The sequence below is a fragment of the Muntiacus reevesi genome, chromosome 5 (assembly GCF_963930625.1).
Source record: "Muntiacus reevesi chromosome 5, mMunRee1.1, whole genome shotgun sequence".
NCBI lineage: Eukaryota > Metazoa > Chordata > Mammalia > Artiodactyla > Cervidae > Muntiacus > Muntiacus reevesi.
This window is the reverse complement of record NC_089253.1, coordinates 89589855-89608932: the sequence shown is the minus strand read 5'-3', so window position 1 is coordinate 89608932 and position 19078 is coordinate 89589855. Positions and strand designations below refer to the sequence as shown.

The following is a 19078-nucleotide window of genomic DNA, read 5'->3' as shown; positions in this document are numbered from 1 at the left end:
GAATATACTCATTTATCTCTATGTGTATATGTTAAAAAATATGTCTGGAAAGCTGGTAGCCAAAATATCATTAGAGGTTCTCTCTGAGGGTAAAGTTCATGAGTGATTTTTAGTTTCATTTTTTAACTTTGTCTATCTGAAGTTTTGGTTTTTTTTTTTTAGCAACATGAATGTATTTATGCATCAGAAAAGCACTGAAGGTATTAGTACTTTGTTGGGAATGCATACATATTTATAGCAGCATATTAAAGCATATTAAAGATATGTCTTGGTGTTATACATGGCAGTCAGTTTAGGATGAAATACATTAAATGACCTTTTCTGATCTTGTCTCTAGGCTTTAGGTGAGCTCTGTGAAACCAAGTTTGGAAAGACACACCCTGTGTGCAATTTGGTAAGCACCGCCCCGATAGGTTTTCATATTTTCAGTGAACACGTAGCATAGAAGAGATTCCTTAAGTAATGGTATCTGAAAAATATCTCTTGAGGGATGTGAGATGTGGATATGATTCATCCATGTGGGTGACTCTCAACTGTTACATTGTTGTCACGTGCATTATTTCCTCGGCTGACATTATTCACTTTCTTTTGTAATTTTTTAGGGGGTTAAGTATTGGGTAGCTAGAATAACACATCCTATTAGAAACATTTTCTTGAGTCCTTTGAACAGTGGCTCATTTGAATGATATCAAAGTATATCTTGAAACACAAAAATGAAAAGAGTATCTTGTAGGGACTTCCCTGGGGGTCCAGTGGTTAAGAATCCTCCTGTCAATGCAGGGATGCAGGTTCAACCCCTCGTTGGGGAACTAGGATCCCACATGCCGTGGGGTCAAAACAAACAAAAGAAATGGTATTTTATAAAGATGTAGAGGGTTTTCCTCCATCTGAAATGAGAAAAAAATGGATTGGGATCCTAACATATTTGTGACTGTTGTGTTTTTGGAGGTCACATGGCAGCCATTTTGTCAGTGGCGAAGAATCACTGAACAGGCTGGCTGCTTGGAACTCCGTTTGTCTCTAGTTTACCTCCCTTGCTGATTTAGTAGCCTCTTCTGTTTTCCTCCCAGGTTGCTTCTTTGCCGCTGTGGTTGCCTAAGTCTTTAAGCCCTGGCTCTGGGCGGGAGCTGCAGAGACTCTCATACTTGGGGGCTTTCTTCAGCTTCTCCGTCTTTGCAGAAGATGATGTGAGTACAGCAGCGTTTTCCACCTTGCTGCTCTTATATTCAGATTCCTTCCCAAATGTACATCATACGTGAATTGGATTTCTGCTTTCTCTTTGCAGGCAAAAGTGGTGGAAAAATATTTCTCAGGGCCCGCCATTACCCTGGAAAACACGCGAGTGGTGAGCCAGTCTCTGCAGCATTACTTGGAGCTGGGAAGGGTAGGTGTTCAGAAAATGAATCCAGAAGATGAATATGTTTTCAGTTCCGGAAGTTAAAAGCAGCACAGTTAGAGGCTAATTGCAGTGTAATTCAGGTAATTTGGTCCCATCCTGGAGAGGAAATAGCAGAGGCTATTTTATTAAAACTTCAACTGCTTCCCTCCTCCACTCCACATTCTGCTTTCATGCCGATCCTCTGGACACAGTAGAATGTGGACTTTTCTTATGTTCTTGTAGTCAAGTTCTTTACAATGAGTGCATGTGGGCGAGGAGAAAAGTGGGAAGGAGTTTAGCTTTCCTCGAAGTCAGAAAGGGATCATATTTTTAAACAAAGTTTTTGTTTTTTTTCCTTCCCTTATAAAATGAATTTCAGCAAGAGCTTTTCAAGATCCTGCATAGTATCTTGTTAAATGGTGAAACCCGTGAGGCCGCTCTTAGTTACATGGCAGCTGTCGTCAATGCCAATATGAAGAAAGCACAGATGCAGGTAAGATTCCTTAAGATTGCTTTTATGTATTTGTTAAATTCATTCATCTAACTCATTCAGTTCCCACCCAACCTTATTCTAGGTAATGGAGATACAGAGAGACAAGCTTCCTGCCTTCGCAGAGCTTATTATGTTCTATAGGGTCAATGAATAGATATGTAACTATATCATTTCAGACTGTCGTGGGATCTATGAAGCCAATAAAGGAAGGTAGAGGACTTGAAAGTAGCTGTCGGGGCACAGAAGGAAGGCATGGGACTGTCCAAGGAGGAGACATTTGGTTAAATACTTGGCTGAGAAGGAAGCACTATCCAGGACTTCTTCCCTGACACCCTAGTGGTTAAGGCTCCATGCTTGCGTTGCAGGGGCTGCAGGTTCAATCCCCGTCCCTATTTGGGGAACTGAGAGCCCATGTGCTGGAAGTAGTGGCCAAAATATGAAATTAAGTTTTTAAAAATCCTACATGCAGATTAAGTTTTAAAAAAAGGAAAAAAGAGCCAGCCATCGCAAGGCTGAGAAAAGAGCTTTCTAGATTTGTGTGATGCATGAAGGTGGGAATGAATCCACTTTAGAATAAGCTCCACTTTCAGGCTTTTGTGACTGAAGGATAGTGAATAGGAAAGAAACTGGGGAGTCATGGGCTGGAGAAGTGGGCCGCCGTACCAAGGAGGATCTTCGGGAAGGAAGCCATCAAGGCTGCTGCCTGGAGGGTGGGCTGACATAGGAGGACCAGGGTACAGGAGCCAATCCCAGGAGACCCAGTGTAAGGACGCAGTTCCTGATGTGGGAGACTGGTGACTGAGACCACCTTACCAGAGTGGAGAAGTTACAAGGACATCCTTGCTGTTTTATTCATGAGGAGCGTGACATTTCTACTCAGAAGAAAAAACAGAGAGAGGAGCATGGATCTGTTATTAGACCACCTTGATTTCCAGTTGGGGCTCCATCATCAGCCAGCAGTGGGACAGTGGTTCTCTGTGCCCCTATTTCCTCATTGCCAAGTGGGGATAATAACAGTACTGACTCATGGACTTAGTGTATGTTAGGATTGCGCCCAGTGCATCGTGAACACTCCGCAGATGTTATCTATCATTATTAGAAGTGTTATATTCATGAAGCAGGATTGCACTAACACTGTCAGCCCGAGAAGCTGTTCGTCTAATAGTCACAGTGAAACTAGTTCTGATGCTTTTGAGAAGAATAAAGAGAAAGGAAACAACATTTATTGTGTTTCTCTTTACTGATTTTGAGGATCTTGGGTAAATCATGTAAATTCTCTGACCCTTAGTTTCTTCCTCTTTAAAATGTGAATAATAGTATCACTCAGTTCTAAGGGCTGTTGTGGAGATTCAGTGAAAGACAACCCTTCACACACAGTTGTACTGTGTGGTTAGTCGCTCAGTCGTGTCTGACTCTTGCGACTCTTGCCAGGCTCCTCTGTCCATGGGATTCTTAACACTCAACAGATCGCATCTACCAGCAGAGCTCTATGACAACAACGTGGATGTCCCCTCACTGACTTGAGGATGAAAATCTGCTCTTCTTTCTTATAAAATTGTGCCAGAATTCCTGTTCACATTGTGACTTTCGGTACTTTCTGTTTCGCAGACAGACGATAGGTTGGTGTCAACGGACGGATTCATGCTGAATTTCCTTTGGGTACTGCAGCAACTTAGTACAAAGATCAAGTTAGAGACAGTCGACCCCACGTACATATTCCACCCAAGGTGTCGGATCACGCTTCCCAACGACGAGACCAGAGTGAATGCGACGATGGAAGATGTGAATGACTGGCTGGCTGAACTTTGTGAGTGATGTGTTCACTGTTAGGTCATGAAAACATCACCCTTCTGTTTTCTTTTAATTAAAAACAAAAACGTAGAATAGATACACACATCCTATATGAGAAGGATCCATTTGGACTCAGCAGCATTCCACAGTTTGAGTCTGACACCAGCTAGAGCGTCCCTTTCTGTCACCTCCCAACTCCCCCCAACCGCTAACTCCCTCTTGCCCTTGCTCCTGTTCTCCATTCTCAGGATCAGTTTTCATTGACTCCTGTCCCCTTAAAACTGCTGTTATGGGATTATCAGGAAGAGAACTTTAATATCTTAATAGCAACTCTATTTCATACAAGTTGCACACAAGGAGACTGAGGTTCCAGAAGGTGCCCAGCTCACCTAGACTCAGTCAGCACACTGCAGCTGCTGCCCAAGTGTTCTGAGCTGAGCCTTGGGCTCTCCTTACGGTACCACACTCCCTGATCTGAGCTCTTCCTCCCAGGTTTCATTTGGCTACAGTTTTTCATACCTGTCAGTAGTAAAGGGAGCAGGCTCATTCTTTAGGGAAACAGAAATTTAGAAAACAGAAAAGTAGAAATGCAAGAGAAATGGGTACCATATTTTATGTTGCCAGATATTGGGTTTGAAAATGATTCCTGAGTAGAGGGAGGAAAAATCCACTTAAATAAGTCCAGCACGGGCTTATTTACATAATTTAGTACCATTTTGAGGTTTAACAATGATGTGTTTTTTTAATTTTATATATTTTTTAATTGAAGGGTAATTGCTTTACAGAATTTTGTTGTTAAAGAAAACAACAAGAGTCGGCCATAGGTATGCATATGACCCCTCTTGAATCTCCCTCCCATAAGAGTGACATTTGAATAGTAGAAATGTTTATATAAAAAACACCAGGAAGACACATCATAAAAGATCATTAGTGTCCATCTGTGTAAACATTTAATCAGATGGAGCAGAGTATGTAATCATTAAATGCAGCTCACAGGAAATCTGTTTTTCTTAAAATAATACTGTTTAATTTTTAAATGTGTCCTTAAACTTCTTGAAAATTCAAGTGTAATTTTGTCTTCTTAATTGCCCTCTTTGCTAATACAGTCACGTGATAGATTTTATTGCTGGGATTTTGTGCTTTTTCCTAGATGGAGATCAGCCTCCATTTTCTGAGCCGAAATTCCCTACGGAATGCTTCTTTCTCACCCTGCACGCCCACCACCTCTCAATTCTGCCCAGCTGCCGTCGCTACATCCGCAGACTGCGGGCCATCCGGGAGCTCAATAGGTATGTGTGTGATGCCGTGTCCTGAGGTTGCACGAGCCACCACTCCTTCTCACAAGCATGCAGTTCTCTTGTGACCAGCAGACTTGAATGTGAGGGGCGTGTTTGTTACAGAACATCATCTGCCTCTCCTACCACATCCATGGTCCTTGGTTGGCCAGAGTTCTTTACAAGTTAAGGGACCCAGACTTAGATTTCTTAGAGTTCCCAACCCTTGGAATGTGATTGAGACCTCTGTGAACTTTTTCTACTGGGCACCTTATTATCAGAAGACACTTTAAAGGATCTCTTGGGTCCTAGACATACCCCTCTTTCCCAGGACTGTGAAACATTAATTTTGGTTTCCCTTAGTAAACAAGATCATTTACTCATACCAACATTGTAATTCACTTTATTTTTTGCATGTTGTTCTGTGGCATAAGAAGTCAAAAATGGCCAGATAGTAGCCTCAATTTCCCATTCATTAACACCATTGTTTTATTTCTTAATTTGAGCATTTCTCCCCATGGATCAACACCTGCGAACAAACCAAAGCCGCAGGAATGGGAGGCAGACATTTTTTTGAGCAGATGAGCTGTAATAATAATGGAGCAGCCACTTCCACCGTGGGTTTGGTCCAGGAGTGCTGTGGTAGTATCTGTGTCTGCCTTGAATTAAAGTAGAATTAATCACTGACTAATTCTAATCATTACTGGTAGCTTTGTAAAGTTTTTTTTCCCAACACATAATCTTGTCTGTAAATGATGACAGTTTGTTTATGTCATGCTGCACATGGGCTTTCTGTAGTTGCAGCTAGTAGAGTCTACTCTGTTGTCACGTATAGGCTTCTCATTGCAGTGGCTTCTCTTGTTGTGGAGCACGGGCTCTAGGCTCATGGGCTTCAGTGGTTGCAGCTCCTGGACTCTATAGAGCACAGGCTCAGTAGTTGTGGCTCATGGGCTTAGTTGCTCCAAGGCATGTGGAATCTTCCAGTCTTCCTGGACCAGGGATCAAACCATTTCCCCTGCATTGACAGGTGGATTCTTATCCACTGTACCACCAGGGAAGTCCTTTCTTTTCTTTTTCATGCCTCACTGCCCTGGCTACAGTTTCTACTACAGCCTTGAGTAGAAATATTGATAGCTTTCTTGAAATTTTTTTATTCAAGTTAATGGGGGAAGTTTTTTGGACATCTTCTATTACCGGATAAAGAAATTCCCTTTTATTTTGTGATTTTCTAAAAGATTTTTGTTCTTAATTGGAGTTGATTTTTATTAAATGCATTTTCCATCTCTGTGAGGAGGTCAGATTTTTTTCCCCCTATATTTTATTCATGTGGTTGAATTATATAAGTTGGCTTTCTGGTATCAAAGCAATCTTACCTTCTTGGGGAAAAACTCAACTCTGTGTTATTGCTTTTATATCTCATTGGATATTCAGTTGCTAATATTCTGTTTAGGGTTTTTGAGCCTATATTCAAAAAGAAGATTGACCTGTGATTTTATTTCTTACTAAGAATTAAGTCTCTCAGTCATGTCCGATTCCTTGCAACCCCATGGACTGTAGCCCACCAGGCTACTCTGTCCTTGGAATTCTCTAGGCAAGAATCCTGGAGTGGGTTGCCATTTCCTTCTCTAGGGGATCTTCCTGACCCAGGGATCGAACCTGGGTCTCTCGCACCGCAGGCAGACTCTTTACCATGTAAGCCACCAGGGAAGCCCAAAAGTGAGTCCTTCTCAAGTTTTCTTATCAACCTTATGCTTGTCATGTAGAATGAATTCTGAAATAGTCCCTCTTTTTGTATTTTTTGAGGTGTCTATTGTGTAAGAGTTATTTCTCCCTTTAACATTTGGAAGCGTTGATGAAGCTGTCTGGGCTTAAAACTTTCTTTGTGGGAAGTCTTCTAAGTTAGGTATTTTATTGTTAATAGACATAAGACTGTATAGATCTTCATGCCATCTTCTGTCAGTTTTCCCGTGGTATCTGAAAGTTTCAAAATGCTTAGGCATTAAGTTATTCATAGTATCTTGAGCTGTGGATTAAATAAAGATAGGTTTTTTTTTTAAGTTTCAGATTCCTGGAGTATTTGTTCCTTTATCTCTTGTTATTGATTTCTAGCTAATTTCCACTGTGTACTTTGTATTTTATTGAGATCTACTTTGTAGCCAACATTTAAATTAGTAACCATTCCATAGAAGAAAAGAACTTGCAGGAATTCCCTGGCAGTTGAGTGGTCAGGGTGACTCACTGTCACTGCCAAGGGCCCAGGTTCAATCCCTGGTCTGGTCAGGGAACTAAGATTCCACAGTCAAGATAATAAAAGTAAAAAGAAGAAAACTCATTTTCTATGTCATTTGTTGCAGTGTTTTACATATATCAATTGAGTTGTTTGTTTATATTTTGTTCAAATTTTCCTTCTGTCTGCTGCTTTTATCAGCTTATAATATCAGTTATTGAGAGACTTATAAAAATTTCAAACTGTGTTATTATATCTGTTCCTTCATCCTGGAATGGATGGCATCCTGTGGTCCCATCATTCTCACCAACTCTGGAGGATACATTTTCAGTGACACCATCTGCCACCTGCACTCCCAACCTACAGGGGGAGTCAGTGCCTTTCAGAGATGTTGCTGTTCCCCTTACCTGTATATTTTTCAGTGCTGTGATACAAGAAGTGTCTTCCAGAACATAGTTAGGACATGTGTGTGTTTTGAGAGGGTGGTTTTCTGAGCTAGTCATATATAGTAAATCTACATTGATATTCCCATCTTCTTATATTTTTAACTCCTTCTTCTGAATTATCTCAAGGAATTCTTGACAACTTCATTTAGCAGAGATCACTGTGAATTCTAGGTTTTAGACAACCAGCTGGGCACACAGAGCCTGTCCTGGTTACCCAGAATAAGACTGAATCCAGAGCCTCTGGGAGTTGTATTCATGTCAATGAATTTATCACCACATAGGAGTTTGTTAGCATGATGCTCTGTTGCTGATCAAGGATGTTCAGAATCTATTCCCCACTTAGTGCTGAATTTCTATCACTGCATATATAGTAAGTAGAATAATAGTGTCCCAAAGATTTTCATTGGGCTTCCCAGGTGGCGCTAGTGGCAAAGAATCTGCCTGCCAATGCAGGAGATGCAAGACACAGGTTTGATCCCTGTGTCATAAAGATCCTCTGCAGTAGGAAATGGAAACCTGCTCTAGTAGTCTTGTCTGGAAAATCCCATGGACAGAGGAGCCTGTTGGGCTACAGTCCATAGGGTCACAAAGAATCAGACATGACTGACTGGCTGAGCACACAAAGATGTTTACATCCTATTCCCCCAGAACCTGAGAATGTGTCACCTTACATGGTGAAGGAGACTTTGCAGATGTGATTGAATGTAAGATCTTGAGATAGGGAGCTTTTCCTGGATTATCTGAGTGGACCCAGTATATCACAAGGGTCCTTTCAAGAGGGAGGCAAGGGGGGGCAGAGTGAGAAAGGAGATGTGATGACAGAAGCAGACATCAGAGTGGTGTGGGTCCACAAGCCAAAGAATGCGAACCCCCGCTGGAGGCTAGAAAGAGTAAGGAAACACTCCCCCCTATGGTCCCCAGAAGTAATGCATGTCTGCTGACCCGCTGGAGATTTCTGGCCTCTGGAATCCTAAGGCTATACTTGTGCTGTCTCAAGCCAGTAAGTTTGTGATAATTTGTTAGAGCAGCAATAGGAAGCTAATATAACATATTAGCAAGTCTGTTTGTTTTTTTTTTTTTTTCTTCTAACATAACTTTGTAATTGGCCCTTAAGGACAGTGACCTTACTCCAGCCGTGGTGGAAGCAATGAAATATGGTGGGTTGGGACCTTAGGGAAACTGGCATCATCCTGCAGTGTGACCACCTCAGCTACAGTCACCACAGGCGCTGCTGCTGCTCTCAAATGAGGCTCAGGAGACTTAGGTGGGGGTGGTGCTTGGATTCTCCAGAACCCCTCTGTTTGAAGGAATCCCAGCCTTCTCTCTGACGTTCAGATAAGAGATCCAGTGAGGTTATGGATGCAGTCTGTGTTCTCATCTGGTGCTCTGTGTGGACCAGATTCTGCTGCTTTATGGTCATCCTGGAAATGCCCTGACCCACTAGCTTTTCCCTGAGGTGAGATCTTAAAACCTGGAACCTGTAGTTTCCTCGTGTGAATGCCCCAGTGTCTTCACGCATAACCACTCCATCTCTTCATTCCCAGAAATCAGTAGTGGTTGTTCATGCAACTGTTTTTCCACCGAGAATCTTGGGCTTCTGGTGTTACGCCCTCAAATGCTCAGTGAATCTTTACCACTTTGAAACCAGCCCAGTTGAAGAACTAATAATCCCAGAGCCTGTTTTCCTTGAGGGTCTGTTACCTGCAACCTCTTCCTGCCAATAATCATACAGGTTATTATTATATATTAGCTTCTTTTTGTTGCTCCAGCAGATTACCACGACCTTCGTGTGTTAAAATAACAAAATGATCGTCTTAGGGTTTTGGGGATTAGAAGTCCTAAAACTGAGGCTGCATTCCTTCTGAGGCTTTAAGGAAGAATCTCTCTTTTTTTTTTTTGCCTTGTCTAGCTGCTAGAGACCTCTTGGCCCACAGCCCCTTCCTCCATTTTCCCAGGCAACAGTGTAGCATCTTCAGCTCGCTGCCTCTCTGGCCTCTGCTTCACTGGTCACCTCTCCTTCTCTTCTCCCTCTTCTCTGACTCCCTCTCCTTCTCTTCACTCAGTCCCTATGACGACATGGGACCTGCCCAGACAATCCAAGATGAGCTCCTCATCTTGAGGTCCAAACCCTTAATCATATTTGCAAGGTTCCTTTTGCCATGTGGCTTCCCTGGTGGCTCAGAGGGTAAAGCATCTGCCTGTGATGCAGGAGACCCAGGTTCAATCCCTGGGTTAGGAAGATCCCCTGGAGAAGGAAATGGCAACCCCACTCCAGTATTCTTGCCTAGAAAATCCCATGGACCAAGGAGCCTGTGGGCTACAGTCCACAGGGTCGCAAAGAGTCGGACATGACTGAGCGACTACACTTTATGCCATGTAAGGCAACATATTCACAGCTCCTTGGGTTAAGCTGTGACATCTCCTTGGCCGTGGTGGTTGGGAAGCCGGAGTAGGGGTGGGGGGCGGGCACTCTGTCTACCATGTCATGTTCCAGTTGTAGACAAAGGAGTCCACTTTATCTGAGGTTAGTAGAAAGAGGGTTATTAAGGCTGTTATTTGGTTTATTGAGGAAGGCCTGGAAAAGAGGACTCCCAGAGCTCTCCTTTGAACTGGGCCTGCCAGGAAGCTGCTTCAAAGTTTAGACTCTGCCAGCACTTCAGCCAAAACCCTTCTACACTGTGCTTCCAGAAGACCCATGTGACTAATCTCTGCACTGTATTTACTTCTACCTCCAGTGAGGGTTCACCTCTTGGTAGGAGCTAGGTCATGTGCAGAAGTGCTGGCCACAAGGGAGTCTGAGAAATAAGTACACTTTTGAAAAATATATCACTGGACTTCCGTAGTGGTACGGTGGGTAAGAATCCACCTGCCAATGCAGGGGACAGAGGAAGATTCCACATGGTGTAGAGGACTAAGTCGGTTTGCTACAACTACTGAAGCCCACGTGCTCTAGAGCTGTGCTCCTCAGCAAGAGAAGTCACCGAAATGAGAAGTTACGCACTGCAACTAGAGAGTAGCCCCTGCTCGCCACAACTAGAGTAAAGCCCGCATGTAGCAACGAAGGCCCAGAGCAATCAAAAATGAAAAAAATATATATGTATCAATGATTCAAAAATATGTATGTATCATTGTGTAGTTTTCTACACCATGTTTTGATAGAATAGGTTGAAATGTGTTAAGTGAGGCAGCCTTTAAAATATGCAGCATATTCCATGATCAGGGAAGGCTTTACCTCAATGACAGGTGATATTTGAGGAGACACTTGAAGAGAGTGAAGGAATAAGTCACAGAGATAACCTTAGAGAAGAACATTCTAGGCAGAGGGGAAAATGCCTAGTCAAATTGTCTTTTGCTTTGGGTAATTGAGTAGACATAATAATCTTGATTTTTCCTGAGACTTCATTTTCTCCTTCCCAGAAAAACAAGAAACAATATTTCCTTCCAAAAGTAATAATTACTGTATTTCACCAAATCTAAAATGCCATCCACTTTAAGATATTACGTTGGGAACCAATAGAAAAGATGAACGCTGCCAACATAACCATAACTTCCCATCGATTTTAATGATGCTTATGTAGTGGGGGAGGGAGAGGGGATGTATGTCTGAGAGTCAATGAAATTGTGAAGATGAATAGATACGATGGATGATGGATCTGTGTGTCTTCTTTCATTTGACTGTTAGTCTTTAATTTCAGAACTGTGGAAGATCTGAAAAATAATGAAAGCCAATGGAAAGACTCCCCACTGGCAACCAGACACCGTGAGATGCTGAAACGCTGCAAAACTCAGCTTAAGGTCTGTATAGTTAACTGGGGTAATTGTGGATCAGCCTCACAATAGGAATTTTCCCACCAGGATATGCGCCTTGAATGAAGTTTAATGTCCTCATTCTTTCCTCATTATTCTTTTCCCCCAAGATAAAAATGGTACATTTAAATGTGTGTTGATTGTTTCTATGTATATGTAAATCTCAGGACCAAAAGTGCATAGCGTGTGCCAGTAATTATATGAATTCTTAATGGATCTTATCATCCTTGAACATCATCTCCCTTTCCTTACCTCATGCAAGTGCTAACCCTGACTCTGCACCAGAAACACACACACTCCAGTTTGTCCGGCCACACATCTTCATGTTTGACACAGTGGATTTGTGGTAGTGGAAAGCTATCTTTCTTTTGCCCCTCATTCTTCGTTGAACTGAAAATGATCCATTGTATAGAACCTAACTGTAGACGGGAAGATTTCTGCTTATAAACATGGTGGTGGTGGTTTAGTCGCTAAGTTGTGTCTGACTCTTGCAACCCCATGGACTGTAGCCAGCCAGGCTCCTCTGTCCATGGGATTCTCCAGGCAAGAATACTGGAGTGGGTTGCCATTTCCTTCTCCAGGGGATCCTCCTGATCCAGGAATTGAACCCAGGTCTCCTGCATTTACTGGCAGATGATTTACCGACTGAACTAGGAGGGAAGCCCTTATAAACATATAAGGAAGCTTATAAACGTGGCTAAAAACAAACACTAGCTAAAGTTGTACAAGGGAAGCACAGACAGCAAATGTATTCATTTTTCTGTGTTTATGTTCAGATTACAAAGCTGAATGTTAGCTGGCCATGTTTTCTGTTACAGTAGGATGATATGTAGAAATTTTACCTGACTTAGATTTCTGGTACAAGTTAAAAATTTCAGTTTTATTTACTAATGGAGTAGAAACCTCTTTGAGAAGCAGGATAAGCCAGGGACTCTTTTCTGAGGTCTGTAGACCCCTTAAGCACTCCAGAGAGAGGTTTCAAGAAGTCTGGAAACTGTTGACATTTATATGTAATGTGTGTGCATATGGATGTTTAATCTCACAGTGATCCTCTGAGATGGGTGTTATACCCTTGGTGAACGAGCATTTTGCCCAAGATGAGCTTAAGTACTGACCTGGAATTTAGATGTGAATATGTCAGGCTCCTTCTCAGTAACCACCACTGACTTCCAAAGGGTCTCTCTTGTCAAGTTTTTCAAATATGACAGTGATGACTTAACCTTTTCAGCACTAAACTATGCTCAGTGGTTCGCATGCACACCTTCTTAGAGCAGAGGAAGCTCTTGAGACACAAACAGCATCTTACAGCCCATTAGTGCTAATGCTGTAGAAGCCCTAGAGCAGGGGTCCCCAACCTCCAGTATCTAATGCCTAATCTGAGGTGGAGCTAATGTAATAATAAACCTAAAGTTCAAAATAAATATAATGTGCTCAAATCACCCCAAAAAACCATCCCCACCCCACCACATCCCACTCTGGAAAAATTGTCTTCCACGAAACTGGTCCCTGGTGCCCAAAAGGTAGGGGACCGCTGCCCTGGAGCCTAGATTTCCCAGCTCCTGGCCCATGCCCTGCCTGTGACCACACATAGGGACTTAGCCACCAGCTAATCTATGAATGGGGACATACCTGCCTCCACAGAAACTGGTACGATGCAAGGCCTGTGCTGATGCTGGCTTGCTTGATGAGAGCTTTCTGAGAAGATGTCTGAACTTCTACGGCCTTCTCATTCAGCTGCTGCTCCGCCTCCTGGACCCTGCCTACCCGGAGTGAGTTGCTCTGTCTTCCTCCCCGTCTCCACTCGTCCAGGCCGTGTTGTCTTTATTGCTCTACAGAGCCGACACCCAAAACCAAGACCTGGGATAATGTAATCAGGAATGCATTTCCAGATTGTACTTAGATAGACTATGAAAGTAGTGATGTTAATAGCTGTTTTCTCTGAAATTAGTTTCAGTAGTGAAGGACTGTCAGCACTTCTTAGGTTAATTTTGAGAGAGTGCTTTTTGAAAATTGGCTATAAAATCTTTGATAAAAAAGGAAATCTATTAATCGGAAGTGAAAAGTTGGGATTAACAGGGTATTGGGTCCCCCCGAGCACTGGGTCGAGGCAGACCTCTAGTCAATTCCAAGAATGAACCGAGAACATCATGGATCTCTTTATCATCACCTGGACAGCTCCTCCAGACAGCCATTTTTGTTTTCTTTGTTACAATTTTATGGTTATTATGAAATCTCCAGATCATCAATGTTGGGGAGGTTGGCCGAAGCCAGCTGTAGGAATGGAAAATAGTATTTAAAGTAAAAATGTCCCCGATGGTAAGAATTGGAATTCTAAACCAGTTCTGCCAATCCTCAGAATCTATATTCGTTTTTGTTTAGTCTCTTAAGTCGTGTCCAACTCTTTAGTGACCCCATGGACTATAGTGTACCAGGCTCCTCTGTCCATGGGATTTCTCAGACAAGAATACTGGAGTGGGTTGCCATTTCCTTCTCTAGGGGATCTTCCTGAACCAGGGATCAAACCTGTGTCTCCTGAATTTGCAAGTGGGTTCTTTACCATTGAGCCATCAGGGAAGCCTCAAGGTCTATATAGGTACAGATTATGGTGTTGATTACAATCATTCACATAAGGAATTATGGAAGAGAAAGAAGAATATATAAAGCAGATGCCTTCAAAAGAATCAAAAGTTGCATTTTGCCTCTAAATGCAAAAGCATTTATGTGTAGTATTAAAGATGAAATTCAAACATATAAAAGCAAAGAAATAAATGTGTGTCTGTATTGTCTTAAACAGTTTGAACTGCATAAAATGACCAAACATGACACTTTTATTTCCTTCGCGTTTTATTTATTGCATTAACCTTAACAGGAAACCAAGAAAAGGAACAACATTCACGTCCACCTTAGCACATCCCCATCTTCATGATTCCCTGTTCATTTCTGGTTGCAGTTTCTTTGCCTGTGCACTGTTTACTTAGTTGTATTATAGAATGAGAGCTTTTTCCAGATGAACCACTTATTGTAATTGTAGTGTTCTAGTCCTCATAGTTTGATGTGTCACGATTTCACTTTGTAACCTGTACTTTTCTCTCTTTGACAGTGTAACACTGCCTTTAAATTCAGATGTCCCCAAGGTATTTGCAGCATTGCCTGAGTTTTATGTAGAAGATGTTGCTGAATTTTTATTTTTTATTGTACAGTAAGTCCCATTCACATATTACATATTTATAATATGTTTTTATATTTAATGTACACATTGTATTACAAACCTCCATTTGATGCCACTGAATGCTGCCCAGAGACTGGAAAAATAAATCCAGCTGTGGCACCAAGCCAATTCCAATAATATCTCAAGACAGAAGCAGGATTAACAATACTAGTAATAATGTACTCTGTGAAAATTGAGTTGAATTTTTAATAACTGAGTATGCGTTTCTGAGAAACAGAAGGAGAACCAGTTTATAAATATCTGAGTGAACATTCAAAAGCCAGAAATACCCACATCTGTATTCTGTACCAATATTTTTCTCAACTGTAAAATTAGAGAAAGCTTGCAAAGAAATAGGTTGAGTTTATAAGCAGAATTTGAAATCTGAAAAAATGGAAACTAAATATTTTAAATATTTTTTAAAGTCTCTTTGATTGTGAAGATCTTTTGTAAAATTATGATTTAGTTGTACTTTGGTTTATTTTCCAAGACGTAAGTTAGTACAACATGCTGTGGTCAATAGACACAGTGGGTTTGGAATCCTATCCAGTTATAATGTGAATAGTCACCTTAAAATCAACAAGTTAAAGTCCTTCAGCAACTTGTTCGTCCTCAACCTATTCGTCCCCTTCCTCGGCCAGTCAGAAGCATCCACCCACGTTGAGCCTCCCGAAGCTTCACTACCTGTCCTTCTCACCTCTCTTCAGATACTCTCCTCAGGTGCTTTACGAGCCCTGCACTCAGGATATTGTGATGTTCCTCGTCGTGATGTTGTGTAACCAGAACTACATCCGAAATCCGTATCTGGTGGCCAAACTGGTAGAAGTCATGTTCATGACCAACCCTGCTGTTCAGCCCAGGACCCAGAAGTTTTTTGAAATGATCGAGAACCATCCCCTCTCCACCAAGTTGTTGGTCCCTTCCCTGATGAAGTTTTATACAGGTAATGTTCCTGGTGTGTGCAGGTGGGCAGGATTTTCTAAAACCAGCAGGTGAAGTTGTTCTAAACCTGCTACCTAATCTCCTAGTGTCCACACAGAAGTATCACCCACTAACCCACCGCCAGCAGTACAAAAACTGTTGGTTATTTTCCGCTCAAGTTGTGGAAACATGACACTGATCACTCTCTTTAATGCATACTAGTCACTGATAATTCAATGGAATCCATAAAAAGGTAGAGGGGTTACATTGAGACCAAACTGATGTTTTTATCTGAAATTACCTGGTTCATTTTATATTTGACTGTGCTAGGTCTTCATTGCTGCACACGGGCTTTCTCTAATTGCAGCAAGTGGGGGCTACTCTTTACTGCGGTGCTCAGGCTTCTTATTACAATGGCCTCCCTTGCTAGGGCACATGGACTTCAGTAGTTTCAAACCCATGTCCCCTGCATTGGTGGTGAATTCCTAACCACTTGCACCACCAGGGGAGCACTACCCGGTTCATTTTAATTTCTAACTTACACCATTAGTTTTGCAAACACAAAGTTTCAAAACTGTGGGTGCAACAGGGAGCTGGTTAAAAATGCTTATTCTTGGGACCTCCCCCTCCCACCCCTCGAAACCAATGGAATTAGGATCTCTGGGAGTCTTCACTCATTCACTAATTCTATACATTTATCGAATGTCTACTCTTTGCTAGGCACTGTCCTAGGTGCTAGGCTACACTGGTGAACAAGATTGAGAACATACCAGACACTCTGCAAGGAGGTCTTCCTCTTCTGGTTGAACTTTATTCTGAGTTTCCATTCGTAGTTTGGCTTTTCAACTGCAGATGTATTTTCATAAAGCCAGTTAGTTACCTGCAGGCCGCATTCACCTGTTTTCTCCCAAAGGCACATGATTGTACTGATGGGACAGTTTTTCTCCAGTTGTATATTTCTCAGGAAAGGAAGTGTGTTGTCTATCTTCTTACCTTCTATTGAACCTAGCACGCTCTGGGCACTCATTTAGCAGAATATACTCGCCTTGCTCTTGAAAGAAACCCCAGCCTCCATGAGCACAGTCCCTGCTGTTCACAGAGGCAGCAGTGGATTGAAGGTTCTTCTGTGTTCAGTGACAGCTATCCCTTCTCAGTTGATCAAGACCTGCTTCTGCTCATTTTGAGATGGTGCCCATATTTCTCTCTGCTTTCTGAGGCTCAAGAGTCTGTCTTCTTCCGCTTTGTCACTATTACCTTGTGTCATCTCTTGGAAGTTTCTCTACTTCTCTAGTCTTACCTAAAGAAGTCCACAAGCCCCTTGAAGTTTTGTTAACATGCTCACCTTGGCAACAGAGAGCACTCCTGGGTAAAAGGCTCTTGCTTGGCTTGCCTGTTCTTTTCTTAACCTCTTATCCCTGGTAGGAGAGGACCACGGGCCATTCAGGTACAATTGGTGTGTCAGCTGTTTACAGAACAGGACTTCATATGGTACCCTGCACCTGTCAGGCTTCACTGAATTGGAGGTAATCTTAAATTTATTTAAAAAAAAAAAAATGATGAGGTACCTCTTTTCACCTATCAAACTTATATTTAAGATGGGAAATACCCAGTGTTAAAATGACTTTTGAAAAATAAACTAATCTGCAAAAGCCTATTTCAGCCCTTCTGTCACTAGTATGCAGAATCAGTGCTATGAAACTGAGAATGTAGGTTGGTAAAGCCTTTCTGGAAGGCAAATTGGCCATCCACACCAGACACTTTAAATAGTGTTCCTATCTGGGGACTTCCCTGGCAGTCCAGTGGAGAAGATTCTTTGCTTCCGCTTTGGACAGCACAGGTTCAATCTGGTTTGGGAACTAAGATCCCACATGCTGTGGGGCATAGCCAAGAAATAATAATAATAAGGAACATTGGAGTAACAGATTATCTGTGTTGGAAGCAGCCATTCTCTGTCCCTGGGGCTGGGGGAACCAAGGGAAAAGGCTTGGGGTTATTGGAATCTGGTCGCTCAAATGATTTCCTAAAGGAAATCAACTCTGAATACTCAGTGGAAGGACTGAGGCTGAAGCCGAAGGTCTAATACCTTGGCCATCTGATGGGAAGAGCTGACTCATTGGAAAGGGCCCTGATACAGGGCAAGATTGAAGGCAGAAGGGGGAGGAGGTAGCAGAGGATGAAATGGTTAGATAGCATCACTGATGCAATGGACTTGAATTTGAGCAAACTCTGGGAGAAAGTGAAGGACAGGAGAGCCTGGTGTGCTGCAATCCATGGGGTCGCAAAGAGACAGGACTAGTGACTAAACAATAACAGCAGCAACAAATAGTGAAAGTATTAAAAAGAAATTCCTGCCAGTTGTAGGTCAGTTAAGTAAATTATCATTTATCCATCCAGTGGGTCCATGTGAGCCTTGAAAAATAGTGTTAGTTACATTAAATGGTTAAGTAATAAAAAGAAAGTGCCATTAATGGACCAGTTTGTCAACGGTAACCACCTTTTGGTACACGAACATATATTACAGATAAAAGTATGGGAAGATATGCACCAAAATGTTAACAGTGAGTTGTTTTGTTTTTGAATGGTTAAATTGCGTGTGGTTTTATTTTTCTTTTTTAAAAAGTTATCTAATGTCTTCATTATTCTACAGTAAACTTGTGTTGTTGGTATTGAAAAAACAAAAAAGATGTCAGTTAAATGCATTTTGTACTCAGTTAGTGCGCTGGGCTTGTCAGTGGCTTTGGGATAAAGGACAGGCTAGGCCTCCTGCCTGTGAGACCCAGGGTGGGGCGGAGGGGCAGGGGAGCACCGTAAAGATTCCAGGAGTGGGTGGATGAGTGGGTGTCCTTTCTCCTTTCTGCCTGGCCACCTAGCAGCATGCCCTCTGGCCCTGAACCGCCTCTGTAATCATGGGTGGATAAGATGATACCCGTGCTAATAATAACTGCTGCTTATTGAATATTTACTAATCCTTTCACTTAATCCCCACAGCAGTCCTCAAGATGGGTGCTATAAATATCTCCCTTGTACAAATGAGGAAACTAAAGCTTAGAAGGGTCTAGAAGCTCACTGAAGGTCAGCAGCCAGTGAGTGGCAGCGACCTCAGCAGTTAGGCATTAGCACAGGTGCTCCACCTGTTCCCCAGGGCCCGGCTCCTGGGGAGCCCCACAGTGGGCATGGCAGACATTCCCCTACGTGTCCAGCAAATCCACATTAAGTCCTGCTGGTTTAGGTCTTGGCTCCTGATCACGGCCAGCTCTCAGACATGAATTACAGCTTGATCTCTGAAACAGGCTCCTCTTTTACACCCAGAGCGGGTCTAGCTTAGATAGTGCCTAAGGTCAAATGTTTGTTCCAGAAATAAAACCAAGTTTCAGAATGTGTGTGAGTGTGCTCAGCCGTGTCCGACTCTTTGCAGCCCCCATGGATTGTAGCCCTCCAGGGTCCTCTGTCCATGGGATTTTCCAGGCAAGACCACTGGAGTGAGTTGCCATTTCCTACTCAACCCAGGGGTCAAATCCACATCTCCTGCATTG

At 42.4% G+C, this 19078-nt stretch overlaps 1 protein-coding gene and 1 non-coding gene across 3 annotated transcripts in view; both read left to right on the top strand.

Annotated features, from left to right (window-relative positions):
* Positions 1–19078, top strand: part of UBE4B (ubiquitination factor E4B) — a 123427-nt gene that overhangs the window by 82803 nt on the left and 21546 nt on the right. For both annotated transcript variants that reach the window (XM_065935792.1, XM_065935790.1), the window contains 10 exons: positions 338–394; positions 1071–1187; positions 1286–1384; positions 1758–1871; positions 3480–3678; positions 4813–4951; positions 11305–11404; positions 13058–13185; positions 14517–14615; positions 15332–15567. In XM_065935792.1, the coding sequence (XP_065791864.1) occupies positions 338–394; positions 1071–1187; positions 1286–1384; positions 1758–1871; positions 3480–3678; positions 4813–4951; positions 11305–11404; positions 13058–13185; positions 14517–14615; positions 15332–15567 (1288 nt within the window). The remainder of the gene's footprint in view (positions 1–337; positions 395–1070; positions 1188–1285; positions 1385–1757; positions 1872–3479; positions 3679–4812; positions 4952–11304; positions 11405–13057; positions 13186–14516; positions 14616–15331; positions 15568–19078) is intronic.
* On the top strand, positions 9777–9849 carry TRNAH-GUG (transfer RNA histidin (anticodon GUG)). Its single transcript has one exon. It is a non-coding gene; the product is annotated as a tRNA-His (tRNA).